Consider the following 25880-nt stretch of genomic DNA (forward strand, 5'->3'; position numbering starts at 1 on the left):
ATTTAGAAAAAAAATATGTGAATACTGTTGATCTCTAAAAAACAATTATTATTAATTTTAGTATTGATAAACTTCAAATCCAAATATTTCAAGTACTCTGGTTGATAATTAAAGACATACTTGTCGTAGCTAACTGTAAGCGAATTCTTTCCAGGTTTTTCTTGGGGGAAAAAAATTTAGTAAAACAAAAATTCAAGAAATCTGACTAGATTAATCAGAAAACAAAAGGAATTCAAGGCTTATGAAAATATTGGTGAATATAAGAAAGAAGGATTGGATGAACGATAAAGAAGATGAATGGAAAAAAAATAAAAAAATAAAAAAAGAGGCGTAAAAAAATTGGTGGTGTTGAAAGAAGTTTTCTATGTAATGCACAAAGTGTAATATTACTCGCTGGTGCCACCCAATTTAAGACTTGTGTCTAATAGCCTACGGTCGGTAATTACCATTAATTAGTTTAAACTTGTGTCTCCCCTCACACATTTATTTCACCCTTACTGATAAAGATGACTTTAAAAAAAGTAGATATTAGTTGTCTAAACCTAACAATTTTATTTTGTGAATGGTTAAAGATTGTGTAGGATTGCTAACTCCCAATGTATTTACAGCAGCAATATTTTATATTAATTATTTACAAGGAAATGTATTCCTGATCATCCATCCATTTTCTCAAGACTTCTGGGATCTTAACACGCTTGTTCTCGGGTTCATAAAAAGTTTCCAAGATAGCGACAATCACGCGAGGAACAGCCATTGCAGTTCCGTTCAGAGTTTGAACAAAAACAAGTTTTCCTTCCTCATTGCGGTATTTGGTATGCATGCGACGAGATTGGAAGTCTGTGCAATTTGAAGATGAAGTAACCTCGCCCCAGTCACGTCTACCAGGCATCCAAGCTTCAATATCGTACTTTTTGTATGCAGGAGCACCCAGTTCATCAGGAGACATATTTAACACCCGGGCTGTAATTCCAAGCTCAAATATAATTTCTTTTTGGAGTGCCAAAATATCTTCAAGAACCTTTACAGATCGTGATTTGGTATCAGTCCAAGCAAAAAGCTCAACCTTTGTAAACTCATGGACGCGATATAAACCCTTGGTGTCACGACCTCTAGCACCAGCTTCAGCTCGGTAACTTCTGCTAACGCCAACATGTTTTTTGACGCCAGCATTAGGGCCTTCCTTAGGGAATTCAATAACAGCATTGGAATATAATCCTGCAAGTGGGATTTCAGCAGTGCCTGTTAAGCAAAGATCAGAGTCCTCGAGGTTGTAAATCTGTTGCTCACCGTTCGTATCTCTAGGTCTAAATCCGCAAGCATGAGCCATCTCTTGTCGAACAATGGAGGGAGGAATAACTGGGGAGTAACCACGTCTTCGAGCTTTGGAAAGTGCGTAGTTCACCAATGCTTGTTCAAGAAGAGCACCATTTCCCGTCAAGTAGTACCAAGAAGAACCAGACACACGAGAAGCGGCATCAAGTTCAATTAAACCTAATTCCTTTCCGACTGTAACATGATCTGTATCTTTGGCCATCACTGGGCGTGCTCCGTCATTGTCGTTAAGCATGTCAACAACTTCTGGTTCTGGAATGAAAGAGTCTGGACTAATGAGATTAGGAACCATGTCGCCATTGATCATTAAGGTCGTCTCGTACTCTTGAACCTTTTCATATAACTGTTTTGCCTCTACTTTGAGCTGCTTCAGTTCCTCCAAATATTTTTGCATAGCCTCCTGTTTTTGCTTTGAGTTAAGTTTCTCAAAGTCAGCAACAGGAGCCGGTCCTTCATTTTGAGATTTCTTTTTCCCTTTCTTCTTTTTAGGAGGCATAAAGGCGGCCTCTATAGAGCTTCGTCGAGCCTGGAAATTGTTCAAATCATTCTTGGCTTTTGTATAAAGAGGATAAATTTCTTTTATGCCCTCAACATAATGAGGAGAAAAGTTTCTAAGTTTGGCAGACTCGGCATAGCTTTCGGCATTTGCAGTAATGAATTTAAAGTCAAACTGGGGTTTCTTTAATGAAGAAGAAGACCTAATTTTTGCACCAAGAGATTCATCAACTTCAAGTAATTCCTTAGGAAATGAGCTGTAACTAGATGTTAAGGAGGCTAAAAGTTTAAGAGATCTGCTTCCTGCTCTTAATGGTGTAGTTCTTGAAAGCATGTTTGATTCTCAAGATTCAATTATTTAGTGAGATATTTTAGAAATTTTTACTGGGTTTAATTTTTAAACTTGCTAAAGGGGCTTGAAAAACCTCTATAATTCATATACAATAAAATTAGCTCTCATAAGGGAAAAATGGATCGTCGATTACATGAAAGAGAAAATTTTTTCAAAAAAAAAAAATAACCCGACATTGACTTCAGGGCCAAGCAACCGTAACAAACAAGAAATTTTTATTAAAGGGCCACGGAAACAAACTTTAAAAGCAGGAAAAAAAGCATTTATGATACATTAAAGACAAAGAACGTTTTTGAAGACTTTTTTATTTTTTATATATTCTCATTCCATTCGTACTTTTGTTGGGGTTTCTGCTTAGAAGCGGAGCTGGGTGAAGAACCAGGTGTTCTTGCCAGCCTGGTGCTTCTCCTCGAAGGCCTTCTTGATGGTAGTCTTGGCCTCCTCACGTTGAGAAGCACCCTCATCAAAGGTCTCCTCGCTGATGACAGTCTTCAAGTTGTCAAGCTCAAAAGTGTAACGAGTGGGCATGATATGGTTGTAATTGACAAGCTTAATAAAAGGCTTGATCTCGTTTCTCTTGGCAGCCTGCTTCTCGTTGTGAGACTTGTTGACCTTCTGGGGGTGCTTCTCAATACCAGCAACAAGGGCATATCCAAAAGGATGAGACTTCGAGCCATCATCTTGAGACTTGATGATGACGACCTTCTTACCGGCGTATCTGCCGCGGACGATGATAGCTAAAAAAAAGTTAGTTGGATATTAAAATTAAAATACAAATCCTGTACAGTTCAAAATTTCAACAAAAGCGCCAAAAGAAAACCAGCAGTGAGGTTTAATGAGGGTTTAACAATATATCTATAGGAATCAAAAAATATTGGGTATCATTCATATCAGTTTTAACATTATGATATCTTATGTTTATTATTCTTTTTCAAGGTGAAAATTTTTTCATGAGCGATCAACAAGAACATTTTGCGCTTTGCTGGAGACTTCTGTTCAAAAAATTGAAAAATCGTTACAAGGTTAAACAAGTGAGATATCAAGACGTACCAACTTTGCCTGGCTTCAAGAACTTGGATCCCATTGTTGTCTATATTAGATGTATGATGTCGTCTTAGAGGGCGGTCGGTGGTGGTCGATGATGCCTAAGGGGTGTAAAAAAGGGAGTAGGAAAAAGGAAAAGACTAGGAAAAAAGAGAGGGTCACTCAGGAGTGTAAGCTTGGGCCACCCAAGGTACCTCTGTGGTCATCCAAATTGGTGGGAGTCCTTACTAAGAAATTTTTTTCTAGCATTTTGCTACAATATTGTGCAACAAAAATTATAAATTTTATTCTGTAACATATTATATAATCATACAAGAATGTTAAGAACACGCTAAAGTTTAAGAAAGACCCGACTCAATTTGGACTCATATTTTCACCATGCTGATATATTTAAATATTTGTGACAGATATTTCCATAAAAAGATATTATGTAATATTACGTAAACATTATTAAATATAACTAGTACCAGCCGCATCAATCTGGCATGCGGGCTTTCGCCACAATTGGAGCCATGGTCGTAATCGGGTACTGAGAAGAATCCAAATTCAAGAAACAAGATAATTATAAACGGTTTAAAAATGTGATTGCTGAAAAGGCATTTTATTAATTAAAGCATTCAAATATATATATATATATATATATATATATTAATATATCAATACAGCAGTGAACGTTTATGGATTTAGAAAATTAAAAATTAATAAGGGTAGTCAACTTTTAAATGTTCAATTCCTCAAAATGCTCAATTGACAATTTGAAAGCATCTTTCTACTGATATTTTATAAAATCCAGTCAAAGAAATGATCATTTCATGATTGATATCCAAGTTTTTTATATAAAAAAATTATGTCATTCACCGCCATTAGCTTTGTATTATCATGTTAAATCTCCAAGTTTCAATGTTTTGCGAGGGTTAAGGCATAGGGAAGAAAAGGGAGGGGTCAACACTTTGCAGGCGCTTCCTAAAGTAGGCAAAAGTAAACAAACATGAAAAACAAAACATTTGCAGTAAACATTAGCTCACAATAAAAATAACAACAACTATAGAATGTTTTTACAAGGCATTTGTCGTTTTTTTTTAATCTAATAATCTACTAATTTACAGATTTAAATCTTTTTTTTTTTATTTTCAATATACTTACTTGATTGATATTAAAATCATTACAATAAACCTATTTAACCAAGTTCCAGGAAATTAGGCCTGTCATAGTTTTACGTTTTGTTACCAATCAGTTCATCATTCCAATCGTTTGTTTACTACTATCTCCTAAGAAGAATTTCCATAGTAACATCACAATTGTTTATATTTTGTGGGCTTGTCTTTGGTTCAATTAACTGAAAAAGTAAACTTGATCATCAGCAGTGTTGTCCACGGTTATATCGTTCTTAAATAATAACAAATATAGAGACTCTCTTCCGCACCGACCTAATCGTAAGCTTGTTCCATTTTCATCAACTTTTGCTCGTACGACACCCGAAGAGAGCAATTCTTCGTTAAAAGCCCAGACAACTATTACCCAGTTTGCATTGGCTATGCGAAATTTGCCGAATCCAAACAGCAACAAAGAACCATCTATTCCCATGTGGGACTCATCTGATCCCACTAGAAACCCTCCTCCAATGCCTCTTCAGCCAGATTCTCCTAATCTTAACCCTGTCAGCCATGGGTCAGGACCTGTTTCTGGAAGCCCTTTCAAACTCAGTTCAAGTCCAATAATTCGCCAGCCGTTTCACAGTCGTAATACTTTCATGTCCATTAATGAAGAGCGTTTACAGGAGATTTTAGAAAACTCTCGCGATTTAAAGACACAGTTGGACATTATCAAGGAAGGTATTGACGACCCAGAGTCTCATAATAAAAGAAAAAGTAGCCATCACCATCATGAAAATACAAGGGCTCTTACTTCTCTTTTGGAAGATACAAAATTGGCTTCGGAACGTGCTTCGGAGTCTATTCGTGAAAGCTTGCCATTAATTTTGTCAACAATTCAGACTGAAAAGGAACGTCAACATATGTTTCCTTCAATTATGAATTCAATTTTGGAACAATCTCACGAAATTTCAAGACGCACTCAGTCTCAAGAAGCACAAATTGCTAGGCTTCTGGCTTCCTCTAAGTCTCAGGAAGCTGAATTTCGGAGAGACGGCGGCTTAGTTACCAATAACGATCTTGACCGCATTATGGCCAGAAAAAACAATACTGTACTAGATCAACTTTCTGAATTCATTGATGTTATTGGTGCACAACAAAAACAAACACTCGGATTGATTCACAGTTTGAAAGAGAGAGGGGATGTTGCTAGTGGTGATTACGAAAAAGTGTTATCAGTCATTGGGAAAGAATCTGAAGCAATTATTACGGATATCACTAAGGCTATTAAACAATCTCAAGATATTAGCCTTCAAAGTATCAACAGCATTCCGAAGCGGATATCGGAACTTGAAGACAGCTTCACCAGTGTATTAGATAAAGCCGTGCTCAGCATTTCTTCTAAGGCTACAGGAGACAACAATTATATGATACCTGAAATTTCAATAAAACTTAACGAAGTATCTACAGCGGTTGAAAAGGCGAATGAAGAAAATATACAAGCTCACTACAATACTGTTGGTGGCCTCTATGATCGTTTAGAAGAATTGATTATAAGAGAGCAGACTGAACAATTAGCCAGTACATCTGCTGTTACTGAAACACAATACAAAGATCTTCAGGGTTCCATCAACACGCGAGGTGAAACACTAGAGAAGAAGCTCACCATTGGACTTTCGGTCCTTGAAGAGAAGCTTCACACTTTACTTCAAGATTTTGAAAAATCTTCCAAGGATCAAGAATCTAGATATTTAGAACAAGGATCGTATATTCGCGAGCTTGTTGATGGAGCGCTCAAGTGCACTGCAGGAAATATTTCTACTCAGCAAAGTGAACTCTTATCAGAAATTTCCGGACTAGATGATAAACTAAGAGCTGTTTCTGAAGCTACAACCAAGGCGATTGAAAACAGTAGCAGCCAGCTTGTTGAAGTGCTTTCCAAAGGTTTGGAGGATATGACGAAGGGTGGTGGAAGTAGCCAGGAAAGCAAATTAAAGGCAGAAATTGCCGAACTGAGCAGCCAATTTGCAGCATTTTCGAAACAAGTACAGGAACATTTCAATAAAAATTCTGATATGGAAGCACGCATGTCGGAGACTGTAAACAAGGAACTGGCTACTATGACGCAGAAGATGGATGAGATGGAAGCCAAGCGGGCTTTAGAGCTTGAGAAGGTACAATTAACCAAAATTGCCAAACTAGAACAAGAGCTCAAGGCCGCGATGCAGCAGGCTGCCGCGGCCGAGGCCCGTGCACAAGCAGTTGAAGATAATATTACTCACCAAAAACAAGCACATCAGTTGGAACTTCAGAGTCTCAAGTTTATGAGCTGGGATGTGGAAAAGTATGAAGCCAAAATCAGTGATCTGGAGAAGGAGACGAGCGCTTTGCGAGAAGAGAAGGCAAGAATACAAGCGGAACTTGCTGGAGTAAATAGTACTTATGAGCTCCGAGTAGAAGAACTTGCTGGTCTGGAATTGCGAGTGGAGGCATTTGAACGTCGATTGGGTCAAGCCCTTTTAAATCGATCCAAGGCAATTTTGGGATCAGCAGCCATGACTGTGATCAATAGCAATAGTGGGCTTGCACATACCGGTTCTACAGTGGCCACAACTGCAGCAGCGGCAGCAGTGCACAACAGCGGTGGCAATGGGTACCATCACCATTCTCGACCACGGGATTCGCAGGCATCGGCGTACTTTTATACCAACAATGGGGGAAGTCGGTGCAGCAGCAGTTCCAGCAATGTTGATTCTCTGCCACAATTGCAGCAGCAGCAGCAGCAGCCAGAGATGACAGAAGGTAAGGGGCTATTTATGGATAGTGACAGTGACGATGGTGGCAAGGAAAATGAATTTGTTGCAGGTCCGCCATTGATGATGAAGAAGCAGCGGGGTAGCAATGTGGGCGTAGTACGGGGTCCTTTTGGCGTGACGCCTGTAAAACACCGGAGTATTAGCTTGTTTACACCGGGAGAGCTTTCTGATTAATTTAGCTTTAATAATTTATTAATTGTTGTTATAATATATTTTTTTTTCTGTTTAAAAAAAATGTCAATTTCAAAAGTCAGCAATGTTGAAGGTTTTATAGTTGCTCATGAAGAAAAATAGAATTTGGGGTTGATTCGGCGGCAAATTTCTCCACAAGGGGTTCTGCTAATGTGATGGTTTATGGGCGCTATTTTATGTTTATGTATTTAGAGGTAGCTTTTTCTTGCTCAGTATTTTTGTGTTATATTGCACCATAATTATGAGGTGAGAAATTCTCACGCAAATTTTTTTTCTCCCCCAACCTTTTATCTTGCTATCAGATAATTACCATACTTAATCGAACAACACTATTCCATAAAGACCATTTTTATGGCACATTGATCTAAAGTTGTTCAAAAATTGTTACTAGATTCAACTCAATAAACAAATACAAATACAATGACAGGCCGTTCATATTCATCCTATGATGCCGGCACCGACAGCTACGTATCTCCACCTTTTGATGGTTCGCGTGCCATAGCAAATTCAACCTTTTCAACTAGCGGTGGCACTGTTGGTAGCAACGGTGTCGGGATAAGTGCCGGCCCAGGCCCTATCAATGCGTCTGGATATCGTCCATACTATTCCCCGGCTACTTTTGAGTCGCCTCTTAAGGTGCGTGAGCCTTCATTTAGCAACTACACTGGCGCCACCATTGTGTCATCAGCAACTAATAGTGGTGTGGGAAATAGCACTAGTGGTGGTCTTGTTTCTGGAATCTCTGGGGGGTCTGGTTCTGGAAACAGTGGTTCGTCAGCTGCCTCAGCACTTTCATCCTTCACACGCAGCATTGCTGGATCCCGTTCAAGTCCTGGTGGCGGGCCGATTGCGACGGGCCGTATTGAGAAAGGCGATTACGATTATTTGGATATGGGCTCCGCAAATGATACTGTTACTGAACTTCTCAAGTCGATGATTCGACTGTATGGCAAAATTTTTATTTCGCAACCCTGGCGCGTGGGCCGGTTACTTTTGCAGGTCGGTGATTGGGCTGAAACCGAAGATCCGACTTTTTTTGAAGTTGACGAGAACGAAGAAGAAGAGGCTGAAGAGGGTGCTGGTAATGTTTCTGGGGATGAAGATTTATATGACAACAATAAGAAATCCCGATATGGTAGCCGTCACGGGGGCAGCTCACTTGAATTCCGTAACAGTAGCGCATCTCGACGACGGGAAAATGATGGCTACGAGTTGGATGATGCTGAAGAAGAAATTGATGATGAGATGAGTTACTTTACATCTGTTGGAGAAGACTTGTCAACTCGAAATGTACGCACACACTCACCGCGTGGTCCTGCTGGGTCCCGTTCTCGTGGTAAAGGTCCTAGTGGAATTCGTAGTCCGGATGATACTAAATCGCGTCGAAACTCGGTCAAGAGTGAGACTAAGGATGTTTCAGTTACAGCTGCACAAATTTCGCGACGCGAGCGACGACGGCAGTTTGCACGGTACGTGAACCGTGTGCAGCCTTTGAGTACAGACTTTACAGACCTTATTTCTGCAATCCATGGTCGTGACGGTCTGCGCGGAATTTGGAGAGCTGTAAATACATCATTTATCATGGACGCTCTGCAAGTGACGATTGAGGCCTGGCTTTCTGGGTTCTACGCATCATTGACTGGCGTTCCTGATCCCCACTTTTTGGATGTGGCATACTCTCCTACCCCAGGAGTGTCACTGCTGACAGTTGTTGCAGCTGCTACTACTACGGCTGTGATTCTTGCTCCTTTAAGCATCATTCGCACACGACTCGTGACAACGACACTAGGGACTGACCCACGATCTGTGCGGACATCGATTGCGCAGCTGGACTCGTGGACGTGTCCCTTGCCGGTGATTTTGCCTACAATTTTGTATGCCAGTGCCACGTCACTTGTACGCAAATCTGCTGGATACGTGATCCATGTTGTTCTTGGTGTTGACAAGATTGTATCGCCTGTACTGCATGGGGCTTTAAGCTTGACCGGGACAATGCTTGAAGTGTGTGTAAAGTTACCTTTGGAGACGATGGTGCGCCGCTCGCATATGGACTACCTGACGGAGGGCAATACTTTTGGCATTCTGACTACCGGCGGATTGACTGGATCTTCTAGCGGAACAGGAGATGGCGATAGTGGCGCGGTGAGCGATTCTAGTGTGGTAAGCAACAGATCGTCTGCTAATTCGACGCGCAAGAGAACACGGACTGTTACAGGAACTGGACTTGCTCGTCGAAGACAGCCACGGAAGCTGGCTCCCCGGGATCTGATTGTGAAACCTGTGCAGTATGAGGGTGTCCTGGGGACTTTGTGGTCAGTTGTGACTGGCCGGGTCGGAGTTGAAACGCTGTACCGGGGCTGGAGAGTGTCTGTGCTTGGTGTGATTAGTGAATGGGGTGTAGAGACGCTAGACAGCCAGGAGCTGGGTGATGGCACCAAGGAGCGCTTTTAGTTTGATTTTGGAAGTTTTTATTTTTTGTGGTTTTAATTTTTTTGTTTGTATATATGGAAATGGGGCAAAACATCGATTTTTTTTAAACCTTTTTTTCTCAATTTTTTTTTTACTTCTACGTTTACACAGTTTCCACATAAATCAGGATTCTTTTTTAATAATTCATAAAAGAAAAATGGTGTTACAAGAGCCAATGATTTTTAAAGAGTATCTACAACCGGCTTCATGGATTGAGGGGCCGCCTCCAGGGTCATCCTCAGGCTCGTCAACAGACATGGGGCCGTCATCTTCATCGTCGTCTCCGTCACCACTATCGCGAACTTGCAAGCCGCAGCCTCGGCTGTTTGGGCATGGTACTATACCTGAGCTTGAAACTTTTGAAGGTGTGAGTTATGTCAAGAACCAACAACTGGGTGGATTCCGGGCGACACAGCTACTAGCGCTGACGCATCCTGTACTCAGCGGACGGCGCAAACGACGGGCACGGAGGTTATTTCTGCAAGCAACATTTGGAAATGCACCTGTAGGAGGTATAGTGAGTGCACAGGATGTTGCGAGCGCGCACGACCGGGTAGCCCTTATGGAACAGGATCATGGACCGGTGCAAGAGTCCGAGCAGGAGAAGAAGAAGCGTATTAAGAAACCGAAACCATGCAACGACAGTGGTCGAAGGTTTGGTGTTCTTAGTGATTACAGTCAGGGTGTGGTCGATAATTTGTTATCGATAAGCAAGGGCCAAGAAACTGATAATGTCCAATCTAAGGTGGCATTAGTAGAAAAGGGCAGCACAAGAACTAACAGGAATACATCGGGAAGCAGAAAATTGGTCACATTTGCCGTTGAAAAGAACCCGAAGGAGGAGGATGAAGAGGCGATAGTGATTTTAGAGGAGTCCGGTGTGCCGGAAAATACCCTAGGCGCCTCAACTGGAGAGAGTGTTGTCAGCCAAACTCCGTCAGCAACAGCAGTGACATCACCACCACTACCACTAAGAAATTCAAATTCAAATTCAATTTCAACTTCAACTTCAACTACAACAGCATTAGCACCAAAAAGGTTTACGTTGGCCTTACAAACTGGACCCAACAATAGCACATTTTGGATTGGCAGTGTCAACGAATTCAGTCGAAAATCAAGTTTTAGTACAGGGAATGATGGTGATGATAGTGGCAGCGGGAATGGTGGTGGGGAGAATGGGTCGCCGGTACTGATCCCAGTGCCTGTGACTTCAACAGGCAGTGGAGGTGGAGGAAGCAGCAACACAACCAGCGCAAGCAACAGCCTACGAGAAAGTCTGAAGTTTTCCTACCCAAGATCGACTTCGATCTCAACAACGGACACGTCTCCAACACTGCCAATTAGTTTTTTTGGAGGGAAGAAGAATGTTGGGACTGTTAGCGGGAGTAGTACAAGCTCTGGTGGTGGTGGGACCCTTGCTAGCCTCTTTGGCAAACCCAATCGCAACCGTGGATCAACGACGGCAGCAGCCGCCGCACGCAAGGCTGGAGGTACTGAAGCTGTTAGTGGCAACGATAATGGTGGGGCTGGCAGCCGTGCCATGTCTTTGGAAGTCAACAATATGATGCTAGTCATGTCTGGCAAGGCTGGGGTCGACAAGCCATGGAAACCACTGGGAGCGTCTCTTGAGGATTTGTTTTTCCCCAAACGGTACCGGAGACGTGGGAGCAAGGACAGCATTAGTTCGGGTAGTAGTAGTCTGACTAATATAAGAGTTCCAACAAATGAAGAAGGGGGAGAGGAAGGTGGAACCAATAACGAGGGAGGAAGCAGTAGTAAGGAAGAGGATGGGTTGGCAGAAGTTGAGGAAGAGGATGAAGAAGAAGAGGCTCAAGCTGATGGCGAAGCTGATGATACTGATACCGATACAAATTTAAAACTACAGTCAATTGAGCATAAGCCATTAAAACATTTTGGGGAAAAATCAGCGGAAAGCGAGAAGAAGTCAAAGAAACTCCGTGACAATGGGTTCTATTTGTTCCCATTATCTGGAGTTTACTCTGAGATGCCATGGCTGAATGTATTGCATACCAAAGTTTCGAATGATTTGACTGAAAGGTACAAGAGCCCTGATGGTTTCCTTTTGGGGACACAGCAAGTACCTGAGCAAGAAAAGTTGGTTATGATTTTAAACGAAGAGGACTTGGATTATTTAACAAATGTTGAAACTACCACAGAGCTTTTGATACACCGTACAGATTTTTTCCAAGATACTCGGGATGTCACTCCCAACAGCTTTGGAAGTCCCCAAACATATGGACAACAGTGGTTGCGAGAATGGCAGCGAGTTCGGGGGATGCCTCAAGAGCAGGCTGAGGAGATGTTTGCACTTTATATGCGCGAGACATACTTGGAAGTAAGGGAAGATTTGATGAGGAAGGCTGAGTTAAGACAAGAAATGGAGATGAAATATGAAGCTGAGCAGAAACGATATTTGAGAACGAAGAAACAGGAGATTAGACTGAGGACTGGAGAGAGCCACAATGTTGAGATCAAGAAAAAGAAACGACCAGTGAATTACAGTGCTGCCACTGGCCATGGCCATAAGAACAGAACCAGTTATGAGACTTAAGACGTTTCTGTGATGGTGTTCTGAAAAAAAAAAAAAAATTGAGGCATCGGACAGCGAAAACGGTATGACAGGGGTGTGTGCTGTTTAAGACGGGCAAAGTGGGGGGATGACTGAAAAGCTCCGCTTAAACTATGCGGCGGTTCCTTAACGACCCGACAAAAACACACTGGTCGTGTCAAAAAATTAATCTCAGTTGAGATAAATTGATATGTCATAGTAGCTTTAGAACAACAGTTGTTTGAATAAATGTATAAATACTAGACGGAATTCCTCCTTTTTTTTATTCCCCAGATTTTGTAAAATTTTTTTTCATTAAATTTCTTTTGGATTTTTATATAAACACACAAAATTCCCATCAAAAAAATTTCAAAACAAACAATGCTCCATAGCGCCAGTTCTTCCCTCCGAATGCTCTACGACTTCACGGTGCAAGGCCGTTACACTGACCAGGACGAGCTGGGTGAAATTCTGGGGTGGTACTTGCAGGCCCGTTTTGGCGATGCGCACGCGACCTCTGCGTTAGCCATTGTCGAAAGCACCATCCATAGCAGCAGAAAGGGAAGCTTGCAGGCTCTCCATAATACACACCAATCGCAACAGCTGTTTGCCCGTCTATTGGATGCTGATCAACACATGACGGTGGCCTCGCGCAAACAGGCCGTCTACCATCATGTCCATCACGTCATGGGGCTCCCAGAGTCGGTACCCGTGCCAATTGAGGCACTCGAGTACTGGCACAAGTACCGTGGCACGTCGCGCGGTACTGCTCTTAGTTTATTCATTGCCGGAGTTCATCGCAAGGCCCATGATAGCAATGATGAGTGGTGAAAAGTGGGTAAGAAAAAAAAAGCAGCAACAAAAACAAGAAATGATGAATACGTAATGTGATAAATAATAATATTTTTCTGATTTGATCAGGTTTAAAATGAAATAATTTTTTTTCTTCTTCTTTTCATTATACCTAATCGTCAAGAATGGGTTCAATTTCAGGTGTATTGGTTATTGGAGTGTCATTAAGCTTGGTAGTTGTAGTAGTAGTTGGAATAGTAGTAGGAGCTGTAGTACTGGGAGTGATAGTACCGTTACTGCTGCCGTTACTAGTGCCATTGGCAGATTGGTATTTCTGGTCAGCTTTGTTCAGTAAATACTGACCGAGAGCACGCAAAGGATCCTGTGGTCTAGATAACCGTTAGTATTATTATTCTGATCAGATCTAGATCTCATTAATCCTAATTATTGTTAATTTTCTCACAACACTCACTTTTCACGTGCAAGGTATCGCATGCCTTCTAGTAATGCTGGTGTGACTTCCTGGTTCAGCCATCGCCGAGTGTATGCTCCATCTTTGCTGTCACCGATATCGTTATTGCCCAGTTGTGGTCGTAATAGTGCCGTGTTGAGTTGGTACGCTGATGGTTGTTGTTGTAGTAGTTGTTGTTGTTGTAGTAGTTGTTGTTGTTGTAGTAGTTGTTGTTGTTGTTGTTGCTGCTGCTGTTGCTGTTGCTGCTGTGATTCAACAGAATTAATTGAAGTGGCTTCTTGATTAGCTGATACTAAGACAGGCTTTTCAGTTTCAGGCTCTTGGTGAGATTCAGTCTGGGTGTCCATTTGTGATTTTCTTAAGAAATGGAAAAGTTTTATTTGGTTGATGTGTATTTTTTTTCAAGGGTCTTTAAAGAGAAAAGTTTTGAGCAGTGAAGAAACAAGAAAAAAAAAATAAATAAAAATAAATAAAGGTCCACACGTGAAAAATTACTCATCAGGTCTTGGATATACTTAGGACCCAAATATACACAAACACATATCAAAACGGTATGTACTTATGCGGGTCTCAGAAGTTGGGCAAATTGGTGTTTTTAAGCGTCAAAATCAAAATGTATTTTGGAAATTTAAACAAAAGGTTTTTAATGATTTCAAAAGAAAAATAAAAAAAATTACTCCAATTACTTCAATTACTCTAATTTCCATGATTTCAATCATTTTATTTATGGGCTTATGATCCTTTTCATTGGCACGTGCGTGTTTTTTGTTTATTCATAATTTTGCACCTGTACGCGTCTAACCATTTTGTCTCCCTAAAAAAAAAAAAAAAAAACAAACCAGCCAGCCAGCCAGCCAGCCAGCCTTAAAAAAAAAAAACAAACTCTGTTCCCACATCGCCTAACTAAAACAACCCCAAACACGCTTTTCGGAAACCTTTTTTTTTTTTATTACTCCAAACTCTTTCCGTTTAACTTTTTTGATAGTTTCCTTCCATCAAAGTGGATCTCTTTCAAGAATTTTTTGACTCTATTGATCTCCGATCACCCACAGAAAGGAGAATAATGGCCCCCAACTCTTTTGATATGGACGTATGTTTTTTTTTTTTTTTGAAATTTCTTGTATATCCCCTCCCTAAATTATATCAGTCAGTCTCTAACATCAACATCTATCATCACTGCTATTTCTAGCTCGACGTCCTGGATCGTCACGAACAAGAAACAATCTTACCCGCTTTTAACTCAGATGTGGCTTGGGAAATTGGCTCTATTATCCGCCGTCGAGCACAGAGTCACGCGGCACCCATTGCCATCAACATTACCTCCATTTCAGGTCACCTTTTTTTCCACGCGCTTTCCAAGCCCGGTACCAATCTTGACAACCAGGAATGGGTCGAACGTAAGCGTCGTACCGTCATTCGATTTGGCCGCTCATCTTTCTACATGGGCTGCAAGCTGCGCCGTCAAAACAAATCGCTAGAACAGGCCTTTTTTATCGATGAAAAGGACTACGCCACTCATGGCGGCGGGTTCCCCATTCGCGTCCGTGGAACTGAGGGCATTGTTGCTGTTATTTCAGTCTCGGGTCTTCGTCAAGATCTTGATCACAACCTGATTTACGAGTCACTCAAAGAGTTTCTTCAAAATTACCAACGTCAGCAACAACAGCAGCAACCTCAACCTCAACCGCAGCAGCAGCAACAAATCCCCCAGCAACAGCAACAGCAACAGCAGCCTCCAATTCAACAAGTCTCCCAGCAAATTCCTCCTCCTCAAAACAAACAGCAGATTTCTCCGCAACAACAGCAACAACCCATCCATCAGGTTCAGTCCATGCCCCAGACTTCTCATCAAGGCTATAACCACCACCAGATTCCTCAGTAGTAATATAATAACTTTATAAACACAAAAATGAAAAAAAAAGACACTAATAATAATAAACATTCCTATTTACAAACTCATACAGATTAAAGGGATATATATAAAAAAAAGAGAAAACCATTATATACAGATGCAGTCATTAAATAAAAGAAAAAGATTTTTTTTTCTTTTTTATTTGAGTTTCATTTAGTAACGACGATCAAAGTTGCGTTTGCTGTTGTTATCGCGGCGATCATTATTTTTGTAGTTGCGCGAAGCAAACCGAGAAGTGTTTTCATTATAATCGCCACTGCGGTAACCTCCACGACCACTGTTGTTGCCTCCACGGCCACGCGAATCCCAGAATCCAGCACGCTGTGAGCCACCGTTATTGAATCGCCAAGCTTCCTTAACTCTGGGACTCCACTCGTGATCCTTAATGTTAAACAGCTGAGTAAATTGATTATGGGCGTCCAAATAGTCGCGGCCATTGACACCAAAGTCCTTGCGCATGTATGCATATGAATTTAACAGACCCTCAACCAACTTAATTGTCTCTTCAGCATCGGCATCAACAAAGTCGAAAGCAGTCTTAAGACGGGACTGGTGCTCAGCAACAGGGTTGCTTCCCTCTTCTTCACCCTCCTCGGCAACAGAGTGCTTAAATACACGAACATCCTTCATCTTGATCTTGCGGTTTTCCAGCAGCTTCAAGTATTGTTTCTCATACTTGGTGATAATAAGTGAGGCATTACCGTGGTGGCCAATTCTACCAGTACGACCAATACGGTGCACGTAGGAAGCAACATCACGAGGAGATCCCATTTGAAAAACATGGCTGACGCTGGGGAAATCCATACCACGAGCAACAACATCTGTTGTGATCAAAATAGTGGGTGTTTTAAGACGTCTAAACTCATCAGCAGCACGCTGGCGGGCAGCCTGAGTCATCTGACCGTGAAGAGTGTACACACGGGGTTTGAGTTCTTTAGCAAGATCCTCGTCAAGCTTAAAAGCAGCTCTCAGAACTTGAGCAAAGTGATCCACGGAAGGAACAGTGGGCATAAAGATAATGCTCTTAAAAATCTTGTCATCCTTCATGTCGTCACCCTCGTGCTTCTCAGAATTCTCGGCAATAACACCCTTAAGAGCGTCCGAAACTTCAAGATATGTAGCAGGATAAACCTCGTTCCATGAATCACAGATAATAGCCTTTTGCTCAACAAGAGTGTGGGCTTCGGGTTCATCAGCAGAAACAGTATCAACAACCTTGGCATTGCGACCCAGCTCCATGCGAGCAAAGTCACGCACACGGCGGTCAATAGTAGCAGAGAATAAAAGAGTCTGGTACTGACCGTCCTTAGCGAAATTACTTAGCGCGCTATCAATATCTTGGAGCTGTTCAGAAAAGCCAATGTCCAAAAGACGGTCGGCTTCATCGAGAACCTTAATTTTAATGTTTTTAAAGTGATCGCCAACACCAGGCTCTTGGAGCACGTCGTAAAGTCTACCAGGAGTTGCAACAATAATGTCGGCAACCTTGGATCCACCAAAAGCGTGTCTAAGCTGAGGAGCACGGGACACACCACCAACAAGACACACTGTAAGAATATCTCTCATGGGACCGTAGGCGGTAATAGCAGAAATCTCATCAGCAATTTGCTGAGCAAGTTCTCTGGTGGGTGAAACAATAATAGCCTTGACACCCTGGTGAGTCTCTTTGTCAAAGGTACCTTCCTTCTTGGCCTTGATTGTGGTAATGATGTCGTCCAAAACAAGCTGGATCGCAGGAATAGAAAAGGCGGCAGTCTTACCAGTACCAGTCTTTGCACGCACAACCACAGAGTCACCTCTAAGGATGGGCACAATGGTTTGAGACTGGACTTCAGTCAAAGACAAATACTTGCGGTTTTCTGTCAATGAGTTGACAAGAACTTGGGACAGAATCTTGTGTTTAGACAAGAGTTCGGTCTTGACCTTGGAAAAGTCGCCAGTGTCTTCTTCCACCTCGCCACCGGCAGCAGCAGCATCCTGCTTAGCAAGTTCGATAAGGCTCACACCATCAAGCTCTCTAACACGCTCGTAGTCCTCCTTTCCGAGAAGGCCGTCTCCCTCAGGACCGCCGCGACGCGAAGTATTACGCGACGCATCAAAGTCCGATTGGCCGTTGCCACGTCTGTTAGATCCGTTTTTGCTCTGGTTGCCACCGCGGCCACCACGACCGGAGCCGCGGAAATTGTTATTGTTATTGTTTTTGTAGTTTTTATAGCCTCCATATCCGCCACGGTCACTTCTGTCAGAATAGTCAAAAGAACGGTTGCGAGAGTTACCACCACGATCATCGTACTGACACGCATTAAAGGTGGAAAAAAGTCGCTGCGCGCTGGCAATCGAGTTAAATCTGAGAAGGGGAGCTGAAGCCACCGACTGTCTCAAAGGAATGAGTCCTCTCTTGGAGGCTTGGGAAACCAATCTAAGCATTTTTTCTGATAGAAATCTTGAAAATTTTGTGTTTGGATTCTTTTCCGAAATATGGTTTTCAGGAAAATTGGGTCGGAACAAACAAAATTTTTTTTATCTGACGGAGGATTTCCTTTGAAAAATTTAGAGAAAATCAAAAAAATTTTCGGTTTAGTAGGGTCTAATTGTAATGTAACACAAATAAGACTTGAGACTCAAGACTTAAAATGTAACAAAACATAATATTAAAATTTGTAGATTTTATAATTTTTTACAACTTAAACTTAAACAAGGACATGTTTTTAAAGCACTACCAGACAGGAAACCACAAAAAAAAAAACACGGACATGCACCAAACTTTTTAAACATCACAACAACAACAATAACATCAACGTCATCATCAATAATCTACTTGTTTTCAGGGAAAAATCAGACCCAGCGATTTAATACCAATGACTTATCATTTAAAAGTGGCTGAGTCTATTATAATATAAATTTTTTTATACGATGGACTCTTTGCCGCACGACTTTCAGAGATCCGGCACGCTCATAGCGTCTCTTAACACGCGCGCTATCCAAACAGCTCAGGAGCTTGATGTAATAATCTTGCAGTTGCTCCAGGACCAAGAATACGACCCTGTGGATACATCTACCGACATTAACAATAATGTTAGATCTTTATGTGACTCAGAAGCTGGCGACTTTGATGATTCCATACATGACCCACTCCCTAAACTTTTATCGCTATACAGTGACCTTCGGTTTCTTCGCTCCAACTCTTACGCTGAGTCGGTTCGTATGAATTCTGCAATTGAAAGCTCTCAGTTACACATTGCCTCTGAGATTCATCGAATACAAACTTATCTTAAAAGCGACGCCGCCAAAGATCTTATTCGACGGATAGAATATCTACACAAAGATGACACTAGCGACATAACCAAAGACTTGGAAAAACTTAAAATATACAACAAATCACCACTCCAGGCATTCCAGATTTTAAACGAAGCTGAACAATCGTCCGAAGAAGAAGATCAAAGCGACGAAGAACTTACCAATTTAATAGATAAAAGACTACACGATATGGAATCTTCTGATGACGATGATTTTTCCGAATTCTTTAAGTTTCTTGATGACGAAGAGCCTAATACCAAAAAAGAAGAAGAGAAAAATGAGAAAGAAGAAAGATCTAAAAAAACAAGTGAAACTTTAAACATCAAAACAGAAGCTCAATCAAATAATGAGGAAAATCCAGAAAAGGAACATGGTAACTACACGCGCAGTTTTCAGCTTTTGAACCTTCCAAGAGGCAGACGACGTACTCGAGCGAGCCAAGCAGCAGCTAAGGACTTTGAAGTTGATGTCAAGTTCATTGAAAGTGAAGAAAACCAGGCCTTTTTAAAACGTCAAGTGGCTGTAATTGAGAAGCTTCTTGATTTAGGTGTTACCAAAGAGCCCGACAATCTTCTTCCTCGACTCATGGAAAAAGGAAATATCCCAGCCGAAGACGCTCTATCTCAATTAGAAAAAGTCAAAGTCATTGAGGATCTTTTTTTCCTTGGATTAATTGGATTTGATAAAGAAAAACCACCAAAACCATCAAATTTACCAGCACACTTTACCAAGGCTTTTAAAGGACGTGGGAAAACATCTAAAGCCAAAACTAAAGATACTCCAGTAGAACAAGAATTACTAAACGAGTCATCACAAGAACTACCAAGACAAAAAATGGATAAACCTTCTGACGAACAGTTACAAGAGTCATCACATGAACAAGAAAATAAAGACCACAGCCTGATTAATACTACTCAACAATTCCGAGATAAAGAATCTGATGACCTTCCGGAGGTTTCTGATTCTTCAATAAAAAATTCACCTACAACACTAAATCAAACTACAACAAATTTTGATGCTTTCAATTCTCCTATACAGTCCCAGCATAACCAAGGACTTATCGATGTTACTAACCAGCCCGAAAACATGGAATTACAACTTCATGATTTTTCTCAAGGTATTTTTTTTATTCTCACATTATATATTTTGTTCAACCACTAACATTTTAGATTCGCAATTTGATCAACAAGTTGGTGATAGTCTTAACGTTGTCGCTTCTTACCTGCCTAAAAAACATAGCCATACAGATGCAGCAGCTATAGATAAATCACCTACTCTTGTTAATTATAACAATCACTTAAAATATTTTGAAGATTCTCATCATCACCCCTATCCTCCCAAAGATTCTAATAATACAAATATTTATGGTCATGAATCTACTGAAGACCCTAATAGCTCTAATCGTCACCATTCTCACAGTCATGAGCAAACTGGATCACCAGAATCTTCTGCCATTACTCATCGGGAGGCTGATCTGTTAGCACCAAACGATTATTCACTTGGCGTTACTGAATCCGAAAGCACAACTGCAAACTATGCGGATCCCACTATCAAAGATACAGAAATGGATAACTTGTCGAAATCTATGGGTAGCCCTTTTATCGTTGTCAATAGTCCTGTTACTGGAGAATATTCACAAGTCACCTCTTACGACGCTCAATTACCTCTTTTCTCTACAGTCAACAATAAAGATCAACCATTCCAACCTTCTTTTCCCGCAAATACACCATTAGTGGATTCACATTCTTTTGAAGATGTAATTGATCCGATGCTAGAAGCTGAAGGTACTAGTTTTGTTAACAAGTCTGATAAGGATCTGAAACAAGAAATTGTTGAGCAGCCTGGAGACGGAGATACCACTGAATCTGAACATAACGAGCACCAAGGGGTTTCCCCACCCTTAGAAGATAATCACGATATGGGCCTTCTTCAGACAAGCTTTTCAGAGCATTCGCATGATAATGGAAGTCACTTGGAAACTTACGCTAAACCGTATTTTCCTTTCGAAAGTGCTGTTTTGGAATACACTGAAGAGAACGACCAAAACTATCGGCCAGTTGTGAATAAGATAGATAATTTAAAAGTTGATCGAGAGCTTCACCACACAAGTGCTCCAGATTCCAATAAATTCTCTAATGACAAAGATAATAGTGATTCCAATAAAACTGAGACTATGGTTGGCGGGGAGGATAATGATGATCAAACCATAGAATCCTCAGTGTACCCTGAAAAAGTAACAACGGAAGTCAATGATTTGCCCCAGGCTATTGATTTAAATTATTCATTAAGCAAGCCTATTTCAGATCCTATTTCAGATCCTTCTCCTGACGATTTTGGTAATGCTTCTGAAAACAAACAGATTAATTTTGAAGCTGAAACCAGACTTTTTGAGACAGGGAATCTTTCCAAAGAAACAGCTGAGCCATCCCAAGATCTTGGACTCAATGATACTCCTGCCCAAAGTTTAAGAATTGTTTCTAACAGTGAAGCTTTTGAACTGCGTAAAGATTTAGACGACTTTGACAATGCTGAAAACTTGATTCCAGTTAACCGCGAGGAATTAGAAGCAATTGCTAAAATTTCTGCCGAATCTATGGATGATGTTAAGCTAGCTGATACTGCTTCTGAAACCAAATCTGAGGTTGAAAGAATTTATAGTCCTGATCCTATTGAAGCTAATGAGCTTATTGCTTCAGAAGAACCTAAAGAAAACACTAATGTTTCGCCTGTTAATAATTCCATTATCTTGGAAAATGTAAGGGCTGATGAACCCTTCGAATCTGTGGTGGAAGTAAAAGAAAACTCTTACAGTATAATTGAAGTCTCTGAAGTTTCTGAACATGTGGAGCCTTCTGATGCAGCTAGAGACCCCGATGTTTCTACTGCTAAGCCCATTGAAGTCACTCTACCATCAACCTCTGGATTGAAAACGCCTGTTTCAAAAGCACCAATGAACTCTACGTCTTTTCCAAATTCGCCTTCTATTTATTCTGAATTATCGGAATTATCTGATATCTCTTACTCGATTGATTTCAGCCCAATAATTAACGATTCAGAATTAAAAGCAACAGCGTCTATTCTTACTAAAGTTTCTGATACCGCTAATGATGCCGAGGATTTATCAGTTGTCAATACAACAAATGCTATTCTACCTACTGATTCTTCTTCTCCTACACTTAACAGCTCCAATCGTTCTTTGATTGAGTTATCTAGACCAAACATTAGTGTAGCTGAAACTCCAGGTCCAATAAGTCGAAAATCAAAATTAAGAATATCCACACTTGCAGAAAATTTTGAAGAAGTTGAAACTAATAATAAAAAGGCAGTCCAACAGTCTACATTTATTGAAGAAACCAAAAAGCATCAAGATGGTATTGCTTCTAATGTTCCGCAAGATTCTCCTTTAAAATCCCAAGCTGCAATTTTACAGGGTAACACTTCTGATAAATTGCATCCATCTTTGACTTTAGAGGAAAATATATCTTTATCTGATTTTGAAGCATATAACGATTCCCAACCTTTAGAGGCAGCTATAACTATTTTACCTGACTTTCAATCATCTCCTAAAACTTCTACTCTTGAGAATCAGTCTAAGTCAGATGAAAACAATTTTAACTTTTCTGGCGTGGGCCAGGGCTTAAATCTAAAAGCCAATGTGCCAGTCGTTATTTCTACTAGTGTCACTGTTACCCAATCTAATAGTGACGATATTAAATTATCAACTGACCAACAAGAAACTTCTCCCATTACTGAGAAAATTCCAGAAAAAGATCTAACTGCATCATTGAAAATCTCACCCAAAAAAGTTTCACTTGAAAAGGAACCTGAGTTTTCTACATCAGCTTCTGTTCTTCCATGTTTTGAGCAAACTTTGACTGTTTCAAAAGAAAAAAATCAACATACTGAAGAAGATTCTGCTAAATCTTCTAAAGCAGTTAGTTCTATTTCTGTTAATATTTTTAGTAATTTACTCAATGGTGAAAATGATACTATTGAATCTAAAAACGAAGATTCTGAGAACGGCAAATCCTCTAACAAGGTTTTGTCTTCAGATCAAACTTTGGGTGTTAACATTGATACAGCTCCTGTAACTAAGTCTTTTGAAGCTGAAGTTAATCCACAAGATAAACTCCCAAAGCCTGAGCCTGTTGATAGAGAAAATGCTGAAACTGACAGGGAGGAAGAGGAGGAAGAGGCAACAAAAGTTGGTGTGGGGAATACTGCTGAAGGTGGTGACAACACAATTGAAAAAAGTTTTATTTTAAACAGCATTCTTGATAATCCTGGTCAACAAGCTGATCATATTGATACTTCTGCAGTGAAGACAGAAATTGCGGATACAAACAAGGTTGAATCTGTTGTTTTAAAAGAAAAACCGGAAAGCAAAGGTGATTTAGCACAAGAAGTACCAGTAGTTTTGGAAGAACAAAGAAAGTCAAAAGGGTCAGAAGTGCCAGAAGTGCCAGAAGTGCCAGAAGTGCCAGAAGTGCCAGAGGTGCCAGAGAAATCAAAAGAGTCAAATGATTTAAAGGTAAAGGACAATGAAGCACCAGAGGCATCCAGTGCACCAAAAACCCCAAAAACCCCAAAAACTCCAAAAACTCCAAAAACCTTAAAAACTCTAAAATCCTCCAAAATCCCCAAAACTCCAAAAACTCCAAAGGCACTAAAAGCTTCAGAAGGGACAGAAGCATCTGAGACACCTGAAGTTCCAGAAACTACTAAGATATTAGAGCCATTAGAGGCAATTGGGGCCTCTAAAGAGTCTGAAACACCTGGAGCACTTGAAGAACTTGAAGCATCTAAAATTTCTGTCATATTTCAAACCCATGAAGAATCGGAAGCACTTGAGCCAACCAAAGCTTTCGAAGCTTCTAAACAGTCGGAAGCAACTATAGCAACTATAGCAACAACTGAAGCACTCGAAGTTCCTGAAGTACCCGAAGTACCTGAAGCACCCGAAGCACCCGAAGCACCCGAAGCACCCGAAGCACCCGAAGCACCCGAAATATCAAAAGCATCTAAAGTACCTGAAACCCGGCTTTCTGGTAAAAAACGCAAAGCTCAAGACATTTCACAAAATTTAAATTCACCTAAAAAAGGACGACCCACTCGACAAAAAAATTCCGGTGAGTCGGAATCCTCAGAGCAATCTTTACAAAAAGAAGATACTTTATCAGGTCCAGAAAACCAAGAAGTAAAAAAGAGCACTACAGACTTAGGAGAATCACCAAGAGGTGGTCGAGGCGGTCGCGGTGGTAGAGGTGGTCGAGGCGGTCGTGGTGGTCGTGGTGGTCGAGGTGGTCGAGGAGGTCGAGGTCGAGGACGACCTCCCAAAACAGTTCCAGAAAGTCTTCCTAATGTTCAGCAAAAATCAAAAGAAACTGGGGAAACCAAAGACGATGAGCCAGTTTTTGGATTAAACGCTGAAATTGATCCAAATTTATTAAAGTCGTCACCGCCTGGAAACGACACTATTGTATCACCGGCTGCAGCACCTACCATTGCTACAAATGGTTCACTGCCAAATTTTATTCCAGTACAACCGACACCGTTTCCAGAAACTATGAATTCGTTGTCTCTGCCTTTTTTTGAAAATTCACTGAAAGTCGAGAATCCGCCTAGTTATATTTCTACATTAACCACTGGCGTTACTTCTGCAATTCCTGCTGCTGCTGCTGCTGCTGCTGCCACAGTACAGGTTCCTGTTTCAATTGAGAATTCAAAAGCTGTTTTACCAAAAAATACTGATAACTCAAAAACTGAGAAAACACAAACTTTAGAAAAAAATGCTACACAAACTATCGAACAGGAGAAAAAAGAAACGCCAGTCAAACAAACTACTGGTCGTGGTCGGGGACGTAAACGCAAGGTTTCTGAATTACCCGGTGAGGCGGGTGGTGATACCAAAACTGTTTTTAAGTCTAAAGAAGAAGGGTCGAATGCTTCTGAATCCAAAAATGAGTCAGCACATGAGGCCAATTCTGGGTCTTTTCCTGCTGTGTCTGATAAAAAGCTGGTACCTGATGAAGGAACTGGCTATAGAATCCTTCGCTCAAATACCTCACCAGCATCTGAGAACAAGACAGAGGTAAAAGCTGAGGCTAGCACTTTTCCAGCTGAGTCTAAGTCTGAGCCTGGCAAGGAATCCCAAAAGCTTTCTGAAAAGAAGCCTGTTCGGGGGAGAAAGAGGAAAAATCCTGAAGAAGCTGATACTGAAACTAATTCTACCTCTAAAAAACAAACAACTCGCAATCCACGTTCTAATGTTAAAGCCAAAGAAGGTATCAAGTCTGCTTCGGCATCTCCCCAACCTGAATCTGTCGAATTACCTGCATTTGAATCATTACCTGCCAAGTCTGCGAGAATTATTATAAAGTCTTTTGCTGATAATAATGGGAAGAGATCACCTTCTAAATTTGGACCTAAACCTGGCCCTAGATCCACTTTTAAGTCTACAATATCAACAGCTAAATCCACAGCTAAATCGAATCCTACAACTGTACCCAAACCTACATCCAAACCTCCTGCTAAACCTACTGTTAAATCTACACTCAAGATTTCAGTGAAATCTGTAAAGGCAGATGAATCCACAGTTAAGTCTAAAGCACCACCAAAACGTAAGAGGCTTTATTGTATTTGCAACAGAGACAGCTCTATTGGTGACATGGTACAATGTGATAATAAAAAAGACTGCAAGTATCAGTGGATGCACCAAGCCTGCTTGGACCCAAGTGATCGAGATTTTCAAGGTCGCTGGTACTGTCCAGCTTGTCGCAAATCGCCTTCTGAACCCCATGTTTTCAAAGATTCTCAAGCTTCTGCCTCAAATAAACCTAAGCCCCGAAAAGACACACCTCAGCCAACAGAAGCACAGGATTCCGAGAATACATTGCATTCGAATTTATTAGCTTTTGGAAAGCTACCACGCAAACAACCGACTTATAGGTCGAAAAAGAAAAAGGTTGATTAATTATTATTTTTTTGTTCTATTAGTTTTTTTTATCTGTACAATAAATTTCAAATGTTTTTTTTAAAAAAAAAAAA

General features: G+C 40.9%; 10 protein-coding genes across 10 annotated transcripts; 6 read left to right on the forward strand and 4 right to left on the reverse strand.

Moving 5' to 3' along the window:
- Positions 1-631: 631 nt before the first annotated feature.
- Positions 632-2161, reverse strand: SAPINGB_P001965 (uncharacterized protein; the record flags this gene model as incomplete). The annotated part of the gene is made up of 1 exon (XM_031996685.1): positions 632-2161. One exon carries the CDS (start codon positions 2159-2161, stop codon positions 632-634), a length of 1530 nt encoding a protein of 509 aa, XP_031852576.1.
- A 372-nt stretch (positions 2162-2533) lies between these two features.
- Positions 2534-3263, reverse strand: SAPINGB_P001966 (60S ribosomal protein eL27; the record flags this gene model as incomplete). Its single annotated transcript, XM_031996686.1, has 2 exons — positions 2534-2916; positions 3230-3263. 2 exons carry the CDS (start codon positions 3261-3263, stop codon positions 2534-2536), a joined length of 417 nt encoding a protein of 138 aa, XP_031852577.1.
- Positions 3264-4805: 1542 nt separating this feature from the next.
- On the forward strand, positions 4806-7304 carry SAPINGB_P001967 (uncharacterized protein; the record flags this gene model as incomplete). Its single annotated transcript, XM_031996687.1, has 1 exon — positions 4806-7304. The coding sequence occupies one exon, from the start codon at positions 4806-4808 to the stop codon at positions 7302-7304; it is 2499 nt and encodes an 832-aa protein (XP_031852578.1).
- A 438-nt stretch (positions 7305-7742) lies between these two features.
- Positions 7743-9773, forward strand: SAPINGB_P001968 (uncharacterized protein; the record flags this gene model as incomplete). Its single annotated transcript, XM_031996688.1, has 1 exon — positions 7743-9773. One exon carries the CDS (start codon positions 7743-7745, stop codon positions 9771-9773), a length of 2031 nt encoding a protein of 676 aa, XP_031852579.1.
- A 175-nt stretch (positions 9774-9948) lies between these two features.
- SAPINGB_P001969 (uncharacterized protein) lies at positions 9949-12363 on the forward strand (the record flags this gene model as incomplete). The annotated part of the gene is made up of 1 exon (XM_031996689.1): positions 9949-12363. The coding sequence occupies one exon, from the start codon at positions 9949-9951 to the stop codon at positions 12361-12363; it is 2415 nt and encodes an 804-aa protein (XP_031852580.1).
- Positions 12364-12741: 378 nt separating this feature from the next.
- Positions 12742-13191, forward strand: SAPINGB_P001970 (uncharacterized protein; the record flags this gene model as incomplete). Its single annotated transcript, XM_031996690.1, has 1 exon — positions 12742-13191. One exon carries the CDS (start codon positions 12742-12744, stop codon positions 13189-13191), a length of 450 nt encoding a protein of 149 aa, XP_031852581.1.
- Positions 13192-13324: 133 nt separating this feature from the next.
- On the reverse strand, positions 13325-13971 carry SAPINGB_P001971 (uncharacterized protein; the record flags this gene model as incomplete). Its single annotated transcript, XM_031996691.1, has 2 exons — positions 13325-13541; positions 13625-13971. The coding sequence occupies 2 exons, from the start codon at positions 13969-13971 to the stop codon at positions 13325-13327; spliced, it is 564 nt and encodes a 187-aa protein (XP_031852582.1).
- A 716-nt stretch (positions 13972-14687) lies between these two features.
- SAPINGB_P001972 (uncharacterized protein) lies at positions 14688-15506 on the forward strand (the record flags this gene model as incomplete). Its single annotated transcript, XM_031996692.1, has 2 exons — positions 14688-14714; positions 14814-15506. The coding sequence occupies 2 exons, from the start codon at positions 14688-14690 to the stop codon at positions 15504-15506; spliced, it is 720 nt and encodes a 239-aa protein (XP_031852583.1).
- Positions 15507-15689: 183 nt separating this feature from the next.
- On the reverse strand, positions 15690-17963 carry SAPINGB_P001973 (uncharacterized protein; the record flags this gene model as incomplete). Its single annotated transcript, XM_031996693.1, has 1 exon — positions 15690-17963. One exon carries the CDS (start codon positions 17961-17963, stop codon positions 15690-15692), a length of 2274 nt encoding a protein of 757 aa, XP_031852584.1.
- A 486-nt stretch (positions 17964-18449) lies between these two features.
- On the forward strand, positions 18450-25806 carry SAPINGB_P001974 (uncharacterized protein; the record flags this gene model as incomplete). The annotated part of the gene is made up of 2 exons (XM_031996694.1): positions 18450-19950; positions 20003-25806. The coding sequence occupies 2 exons, from the start codon at positions 18450-18452 to the stop codon at positions 25804-25806; spliced, it is 7305 nt and encodes a 2434-aa protein (XP_031852585.1).
- Between the last annotated feature and the right edge of the window lie 74 nt (positions 25807-25880).

This window comes from Magnusiomyces paraingens (assembly GCF_902498895.1).
Source record: "Magnusiomyces paraingens strain CBS 517.90 genome assembly, contig: contig2, whole genome shotgun sequence".
In the NCBI taxonomy this organism is placed as follows: domain Eukaryota; kingdom Fungi; phylum Ascomycota; class Dipodascomycetes; order Dipodascales; family Dipodascaceae; genus Magnusiomyces; species Magnusiomyces paraingens.